Source organism: Cupressus sempervirens, chromosome 9 (genome assembly GCF_028749045.1).
Source record: "Cupressus sempervirens isolate cs-2001-9-10 chromosome 9, ASM2874904v1, whole genome shotgun sequence".
Classification (NCBI taxonomy): Eukaryota; Viridiplantae; Streptophyta; class Pinopsida; order Cupressales; family Cupressaceae; genus Cupressus; species Cupressus sempervirens.
This window is the reverse complement of record NC_143126.1, coordinates 578,281,810-578,291,402: the sequence shown is the minus strand read 5'-3', so window position 1 is coordinate 578,291,402 and position 9,593 is coordinate 578,281,810. Positions and strand designations below refer to the sequence as shown.

At 37.4% G+C, this 9,593-nt stretch overlaps 1 protein-coding gene across 1 annotated transcript in view; it reads left to right on the top strand.

Moving 5' to 3' along the window:
- The first annotated feature begins 1,021 nt into the window (after window positions 1–1,021).
- LOC149539979 (Cyclophilin-like peptidyl-prolyl cis-trans isomerase family protein) overlaps window positions 1,022–9,593 on the top strand; it is a 291,729-nt gene continuing 283,157 nt past the window's right edge. The window contains exons 1-2 of the mRNA XM_089801194.1: window positions 1,022–1,100; window positions 1,264–1,510. Of these exons, the coding sequence (XP_089657320.1) occupies window positions 1,291–1,510 (220 nt within the window). The 5' untranslated portion in view covers window positions 1,022–1,100; window positions 1,264–1,290. The remainder of the gene's footprint in view (window positions 1,101–1,263; window positions 1,511–9,593) is intronic.

Below are 9,593 nucleotides of genomic sequence, written 5' to 3'. Positions count from 1 at the left end.
GTGAGAAAGTGTACTTCTACAGAGGTGCACTTTTTCTTGAATTGATGCAAACTAGAGGATATTGATCCTAAATCCCCATTTCAGCAAGCATTAAGGTCTACGCCAAGTGCACACGAGTTTCTCAAGCTTACCCACTTCTGCAAACCACATAGTGACAAGGGAATACCCCGCATTCAACCACTTCCATTTGAACTTTCGTCATCTACTTGAACTCCACCTCCACTCCAACCACCTGGTGAATCACCACATATTCCAATAGCCACTCCTCAAAAACCACCATTAGGTCAGCCAAACCCTCTAATGGACTTTTTCATGAATGTTGTAGACTCACCAATAAACTTGAGAGGTGCACTCCATGACCTCCCTAGGAATCTCGAGAAGTTTTGCCCAAGATTCATCTATGGTGAGACACGAACTACCAAGGATCATGTCAAGGTATTCAAGGAAATCTGCAACCACAAGCAGATTACTAACGAGGATGTGGTTCTTCGTTTATTCCTCTACTTTTTGGAGAAAATTGCCTTCAATTGGTATGTTAACTTGCCACCTGGGTGCATTGGAGATTGGGACACATTCAAAAAATTGTTCTTGGAACAATTCAAAACATTTATCAACTCAACTGTGATACATCAACAATTCATATCAATCAAAAGGGACCCAGCCGAGACAATTTCTTGCTTAACTTATAGAATTCTAAATGACTATGATCCACCTTCTTTAAAGTTTAGTTCTAATATATTTCTAATAACTTTCTCTATATGAATATATTGATTCATATTTTACCTTGTCTAACTTTTAAGTATAACTTTTTTGCACCCCCACGTTTTCCTAATATTTATGATTTCAATACCCTCACAAAATTTCAAAAACTTGGAATTATGACGTTTAAACCTCCAACTAAAATTGGAAAAAGCAACGGGTATACAATTTTCCCAAACGCTTTATTATTATTATTATTATTCAATATTAAACAAATGCAGAATCATTGCAATAACACCGTGTTATGGACCAGGATCCGTTTAATCCATGGATCCATCAATTTTAGAAAAATGGCGGGGTGATCACACAGATCACAGGAAAGACTAAGAATACCAAACACGGTAAGAGTGGTGGGCGACGCTGCACTATCTCCTTTCTGCTATTTACAGTTCTCTTACTTTGCCTTGGCAGCACTACAAAGGAGAAGTTGAAAGACGGGGATATTGATTTAGCGTGTAAACTCTAACAAACAGAAGATATTGCAACTGTTCTATTTCTGAGCAGGGGCTGATGTGGTAGAAGAGCTCAAAGATGTCGAATATATACGTGTTGGAGCCTCCCACAAAAGGGAAGGTCGTATTGAACAGCACCGTTGGCCCTCTGGACATCGAGCTGTGGCCCAAAGAGGCACCCAAGGCCGTCAGAAATTTTGTACAGCTATGCCTCGAGGGTTACTATAACAACACCAATTTTCACAGAATTATCAAGTCATTTATGGTCCAGGGTGGAGACAAAACTGGCACGGGGCAAGGTCAGTCGCTATTTTCAGCTATTTAATCTCTTTCTTGATTTCTTGTACAGTAGCATAACATAACTGTTTGATGCCTTATTTATTACGTTTTCCTTTTTATTTCCCGACGGTGAAATTACGCTTCTCAATTATTTTTAGTGCTAAACAATTTGAAGGCCACCATGTGGGTTTCAGGGCTGAATTAGCCAAGACACATAAATTGAAATTTTGTGCTTTAGCAGCATGTAAGGATGGGCAGATTCTGGCAATTCTGTAAATTACCCTTAGGAAGAATTCTGTAAAGTATTTCAGTTAAGAGTTCTTTAGATAGCTAAGCGTAAGTAATGATAAGCGATGCCAAATACGCACTACATAGTGTTAAAAAGGATAAAATAATATGAACCACCTATTGTCGCCAGTGAATTATTCTGGCACCTCTCTAAACCATATAATATTATAAATAGCTCTTATTTGAAAGCCGGACACATCCTATTTCCATGGGTGATGTATCCTTAAGTATTATTTAGAACATATATAACTACTTCTTTACACTATATTTCCAAAAGCTCTTTTCGTCATTTATGAACTGGGAAAATCTTGTCTGTAATTTTGTAAATTTTACGAACTGCAAGCAGCTCCAGGAAAGAATTAGAATTAAAAACCTGTTAGTACTTCTGAAACAGCATAGCAGACAGTGTTAAAACATCCTAGTAGTTTGGCAAAGAATGATGTGGATCAAGTCTCTTGTTCGAGTAATTCAAGTGCCTAACAGGGCATGGGTAAATATTCTACTGGCCGGGAGGGGCTTAGGCTTTCAATACTTGAAGACAGCTGGAACATTGTTTCTTGGAAAATTAGAAGTTCATGTGATTGTCTTAGAAATCAATGTTCTGTGCGTTCCACAAGGATACTTACTTATTATTGAAATGAAAAGTGAGACTACATAGTTCTATTGTTGCAAGATTGATCACTTGCGATCAAAGCCTGGAAGAAGACATTCTTTTCGTTGTTTTCATTTAGCGGACTTCCGATTTGGGTTTTCATCTCAAAAAGCCCAGACTTATGTTCATTGACTATATTGTTAATTTTTCACGGCTATCTTCAAAATTAGAAAAGACAAACTTATTCCTTGTCAACAAAAAGCAACATCAACTCAGGTGATGGTTAAAACTTAAAACAATACTGCTACAGTATTATATGTTTTGGATGTTTGGGGACCTGAGTTGGGGGCCATTCAATGGGCCCATATTGGGAGGTTCCAGATCCATGCTGCAACGTAGAATCAATTGCAAATGGATAGTTCCTCAGGGCATTGTCCAAGCCTAATTTGCCGCCTAGGTGTGGCACTTTAAGACTATCATCAGGTTAATTTTCTAAATCCACAGATAATAATTAGTGTAATCCATGGGTGCCTCAGTTTTTGTTCATGAGAGATTCATTCGAAGGATTGCTTCACTTGTCCTCACTGCTTCCTTTGCACCCCACTAGACTCCAGTCACCATTGGTACTTGGAGATCAGGCTGCTTCTTTTTTCTGTAAACATATCTGCTGATAAGGTACTTGCTTTCAGTTGGATGCCTGCTTGGTTCCTTCCCACAGATGGCATCATAGGTTTTGCCCAAGGAGTTGCTGATGCCCAAGTTGGCTTTCCATGTTGAGCATATCTTGCAGATGGTGTATGGTTTTATTTACCACACTCACTATCTCCAGTGACATTTGTCCCATAGCTTGAGGTTTCCCCTTGACCACTTGAAAGTGCTCTCACCAATAATGAGTTAAAATTGATCATCATGTCCTCCATCAAGATTGGATATGGTGTCTTTGCTCCCTCAATGAGGTGGAGACTGAGGAAGATTTCATTTTCAGATGCTCCATATAGCGTGAGATTCAATGATGATTTTATTGCCTATACAAGGAGACAATCAACAATCTATCTACTTTCTATAAATATTTAGACAAGTGGTGCTTGGTTTAGTACTTTATATAATAGAGGTAATAGATTAGGTAGGCGATGCTTTTCTTAGCACACCATTACTACTTAGTTTCCACACCTTGACCTCTTCTAGCATCATGTCTTTATTCATTCCTATCACCATGATTGGGCTCCCTTTTGATGAGGTGGATCTACCATTTGTTGGCTGCCTGAAAGACCATAGGGGTAGATTCATATTACAATACATCAACCATGGATCTCAGGGAAGTTTCTAGAGGAAGTGGTTTGGTTCCTTCTAGGATATTCCAGTGTGGCATTTCAACCTTGGATACTCCCCTGTGATTGTTTTCTCCTGCAGTGATTGATGCTTTAGACTCCATTTCAGATGCTGCCATTGATGTTGTATGAGATTTCCTTTGAGTCTTCATTAGCAAATGCTTTTTGTAATGTTTCCATTTTCTGGGTTCTCTTGTAGTGTAGTTGGTGTGGGTGTTGGGGGCCTTTCTGATGCACCTGTAAGTTCAAATGGATTAATGGAGATGAATTAGTAATGACTATTTTTAGCACCTTTCTCTTTATGGCAACTTTGGGTCGATTTGGTATTTGGACACACTATTTTTAGCGTTTGTTATTTTCAGAAGTTGGGCCCACCCCTGTTTCCCTAGCTGTGAAATATGCCATTCTTTGACGTTCACTGAAGTTCATTTGTGTTAAAAGAAATATATTTTTATTTTTAGTTACCTAAGTCTTTTATATTGCCACTTTACGACTTAGCAACTTGTACCCCTTGGCCTAGTAATACAACATTGTTTTTAAAAAGGGGCTATTTGACATCCTAAGTAAGAGAAGAAAATCAATAAGTTTTAAAAGAATGCTTTAATATTCGAGAGATCAGAAAAGTGATTTGTTTCATCCATGGATTGGTGAAGAGAGTAGAACCTCTTGAGTGTTATAAAAACAAACTTGTGGAGCACATTTGATATGCTGGATTAAATTAGTAGTTCATGAAATATTGGAGTGTTCTTCAAGGGTTTGTGAGGAAAAAATCCCTTACGAATGATATTCTCTTCCCTGTTGAAAGACATAGTCAGGAGGACCTCTGAGTATTCATTTCAACGTATAAATCTGATTATTCTATATAGTTGATACTTTTCATTTGATATAATTTCAGTGGTTTACAAGAGCTTGATTTGAGTGATTGAGGACAGAAGTTGTGGCCAAGCTGCTGTGGAACCAATTGCCGTTGCTGGCGAAGTTAATAAATCAGTTTGGAGGAGTTTATGAAGGCCGTAAAAGCCTGAAAGAGGTCTGGACAGAGCCATAGCTGTCTGGAAGCATCTTGTAGCAACCCGTTTATGACTGTAGACAACTTTAACAGGGCTGTAAGGGTTGGAGTGCCAAGTAGGAGTGCCGTACATGTTTGCAGCTCTCTAAGAAAATGCTGTACATGCCTGAAGGGTGCCGCACCTGGTCTATAAACCTCTTGGGATGAGACATTGAGAGTCTGAAAGGAATAATATTGCTGTTTGAGGTGTTCAGAGCATATCCTTGTGATTGGAGCAACATTATTTGGTAGGCCATTCCATTGTATTTTCTGTTAGAGCAAGTACTAGGTCTGGCATATATTTCAAACTATTCTATAATCTCTAAAATCAGTCTTGTAAGTGGAAATAATTTCTTATGTTATCAGAGTATGTGTCATCAGCATTTGCTTATTTGTTTCAGAATTCAATCATTATGTTATGTATTGTTTCAATATTGAAGGAAATCAGAGAGTGATTTAACAAATAGCAACAAACATACACAATTGCAAACTGGGAACGAATCAGAAAAACTCAGTAATCAGCATGCAGGCAAACTGTCTGACAAAATCTCAATGAATGGAAAAGGCATTAAAAAAATTATTAGATCAAGGGGGCATCTTTTACTGTTATCAGAGAAGTTGTATCCTGCCATCCTAAATTGCATAGTAAGAAAGATGAAGACAAGGGCAGATCAAAAAAGTCATTTTGTCTCACATTTAAAGGTGATCAGTTAAGGGACTTGCAGAAAGGAAAGGAAGTAAGAAATTGACTCTATGTAATTAAATTGCATTTGGAGCCCATAACATTTCTCGATGACGATCTCTCTAAATTGGAAGAATTAGGCTCATATTTGTCTAAAGTAGACCAGTTTGCTCGGAGGCTTGGGAAGTGGGCTTTGAAGCCCTCAATGTTCTCTTTGGCCCAACACAAGTTTATTGAACATCCTTACGAAGAGGTCTGACTTGGAGTTGCTTCTTGTCGTAGTGAGATCATAAGTATTAAGAATAACAACTCCTGTAACACCCTATAATGACGACATATTGAAGAAGGTTCAACTGATTGTGGAGAGCCTACATGGGTTACATGATGTCAAAGCTCTTATTCTTGGTAAGAGGGCTAAAATTTCATAAATCATGGCAAGAGCTAGATCATTTATCATTAGTTGGATCTTAAATGTGATAAATTGAATCTCCAAATGTTTTGATGTTTTAAAATCAAAATCAAGAAGCTACATCCATACAATGTGAGGGCTTCTATGCAAGCTATTATGTCCACAATCTTAGATGAAGATGATGATAACTTCAAGAAATTGCAATTAGATTTGTTAGCCATCTGGAGAAAGGAGCATAATATCTCACCTATGGCTTTTGAGTTCTCAAAAGGGTTGATTGAGCAGAAGATTGAAAGGTTCAAGAAATAGAGGATTGAATTTGAACTAATCTCAATGGGTTTACAAGTTGCAGTGTCTCCCAGAAGAGTAAGAGCCAAATGAGAAGGGAGCTGACTTGCTTTACATAAGGAGGCTTGGACACCTGATCACAATTGTAGGATTAGTAAGGAAGATAAGTCAGCCAAAGAAGTTTGGACGAGTGATGAAGAAGATAGGAATCCCATAGTTTTGTTCCTAGGGAATAACACAAATTATTGTGAGGAGATGGATTTAGCTATTGTCGGGGTAAGGGATATACATATCGCTATATTGGTGACTTGGAAGTTCTTATTGACAAACATTTTAATGACAGTCTTACTCTAGGAGAGAGCATGTTGGAGTCTCAAGATGTTTCTAAGGAAGAAAATACATCTTCATATAAAGAGAAATTGCTTGAAAATAATGACATAGTAGCAGCCTTGACATTGCACGTAGATCAGTCAAACAACAAGTTTAGGGCCTACCGACATTGACAACACCTTTGAAAGGTATGATGAATTGTGTGTTCTTTATAGCATTAGTTCACTTACACATTATAGTGTATTGGATAACAAAACTAACAACTTGAAAGGTCCCGAATTTGGTGAGGGAATAATTTACTTGAGGATGCTGCATTTGGTAAATTTTGAAAAGGATAAGATTAACATGTTTTTAGAAAGTCTACCTTACGAATCTGAAATTGTTGCAGTAGATGGTGAATTGCCTATTGACCAAGGGGCTTTCCTAAGTTGTGAGTCTAAAAAATACCAAGAAGATGACACTAAAAAAACTGATTTAACGGACCAACCAGAAGTTTTATTTCGGAGGATATGCTTGTTGTGCCTTAGTCCATTTTAATGATACCCATGAACACATTGAAGACCTCTATTGGAAGCTCTAATCTGAGAGGAAACAAATAAGGGGTGAAGGGTGAATCTTATTTCACCAATTTGCAAGATGTCAAAGAAGCTCATGGGTCATTCAAATCAGATTATTTGCATTTACTTTCAGATAGAGATCACTTCTTAAAGACTGCTGAAATGTATGCTGATAAGTTGAAGGGAAAGGAATATGAGGTTAATAAGCTCATCATGGAGCTTAATGATATGTAGGAGATATTGGAGAATAGTAAATACGTAGATGGCTCTTCAAGAAGCAAAAAATCAGATTATCATCACTAATCATTGGAGGTAGCAGGAGAACAAAGGAAAGACTGAGCTTATCAAGAAGTGTTTAGGAACTTGAAAACATACAACAAACTTATGACTTTGATATCCTCAAAACCCCAAGTAATAAAATATTGGACCAACCAGAACCTTGGTATGATTTTGGAGTAAAGAACTACCTTCAGTTGATTGACAATCCTTTGTTTGAGGAAGATGATGTTGTGTCTTATGGTAATCCAATCTTTGAGTTGGATATGAACTTTTTTGCTGATTTTAGTGATGAGAGTGGAGTTGATTACAGGATTTGGGACCCAATGCGTTTCTAGCAATGAGTTGTTTATTTAGGATTAAATTCGTGAGCAAATTTTTTGTGTTGGTTCTGTTGTTTAGTTTCCAATCAGCTCTTGGAGGACTACGGCTCTTGGCATGCAAATGAGTTTGTATACATTTCCAGTCCAACAAATGATTAGTACATGGTTGAGGGATGATGGTAGAGGAGATTTGCTCATTGGAGATGGCTTTTCAGCTTCTTCGATTCTCATTCCTATGTATTCGATGAGATTTCTAATTGTTCGTTGCTTTCTTAGTTTTCTCACACTGTTTTTGGTGACCTGAGTCTTTGGGCAGTTTGGTTTTGAGCACGTGCAAATCTTCAATGCCTAGTTATGGAAGATTCTCTGGCATAGTTTAATTATTCACCACTTTCTCTTGGGAGAGTTGGAGACACTGCAGTCATTTCATGCTGTTAGTTGGCAATCTTTCAGTTGATGATTGGTTGATCATAGTGAAATGGGATGGTTGGTGTATTTGAGGCCCTCCACTTGACACTTGGAGATTAAGTGTCAATGATATATTTTTAGTTGGCGATATCAAGGCATTCCTTGGTTGACAAATTGTAGAGTTGGAACAATGATTGAACTTCATTTTAAAGATGTCATGTGGAGTGATGCTTGGATTTATGATATGTGGTTGAGCATGGTGTTCTTTCAATTGCCCAAGGTCGTGATTGGTCGTAAGTTTGCCGATGTGGTCCTATGTAAGTTACTTTCTCTCAAGGATTTCAATTTCCGTTTTGATGGTGTTTTCTTTATTGGGTTTTAGGAGAGAATAGGGCAGTTTGAGCATGATGGTATATTAGTTATGATTAAAGTAGCCCAATGTTAGCAAGGCAGCTCTACCTCAAGTTTGATTTGAAACCTTGAGATCACATTGGTTAGTGATTCAATAATTGATAGGAATTTGACACTAGTGGACATTCTAGAACTTGCTCTTGTGAGTTTTTTAGATAGGTCCTTTTGAAGAGCACTTCCTTAGGATATGATTGTGTTTATGAAGTGCTTGATTGCTCTTCTTGATGGAAATTAGAAGGATGCCTTTGGTTTGGGCACTGTACAGGACAATGTCTATATAAAATGGCATTGTAGTTTTCGTAGGTTGACTTGGGACCTTGATCTTTGGGAAAATGGATTGTATTGTCGTCCCCATTTTCATAGCTCTCTCATAGTGTAGTTGTTGGGTTTTGGGGTTTTTTTGATGCACCACTGAGTTTAGATGGATTCATGGAGACGATTGACACCTTCTAGAGTGGTTTCAAACAACTTGTTTGAGACTTTCTATTTTTAGAACTGACCATTTTTAGTGCTTACTATCTATAGTAAGTTTTAGAGTATCTTAGATTGGGTTAGTTTGGAGTTTGAACACACTATTTTTAGTAGTTGGGCCAACCATTATTTCTCTAGTAGTGAGATATGTCATTCTTGGACCTTGGGTGAAGTTTAATTGGATTAAAATAGATTTATTTTGATTTTTAGTTGTGTAAGTCTTTTATATTGTCACTTTATGACTTAGCAACTTGTACCCCTCGACCTGGTAACACAATGTTGTTTTTGAAAATAGGCCATTTGACATCCTAAAAGAAAATTAATATGTTTTAAAAGAATGAGTCCAAAATATTTGGGAGACCAAAAAAGTGATTTGGTTTAGCCCACATGGATTGGTGAAGAGAGTGGAACCTTTTGAGAAAGTTATAAAAACAAATTTGTGGGGCTCGTTTGGTATAAGATCTATTAAATTTTTACAGTTCATGAATATGATGCAAATGCTTCTAGAACTGATTGTGTGTTAGCATTTTCATCAATGTTTTAGATCACACTACATGATCCATCATCAAGATGCAAGAGAAATCAAGGAGAAAAAATCCTTAAATTCTCTAGTTGCTTAGATTTCATAGAAATTTCCCTTCCATGTAGGGTATCAATAAGATCTATCGAATTCCACAATCCATGAATATGAT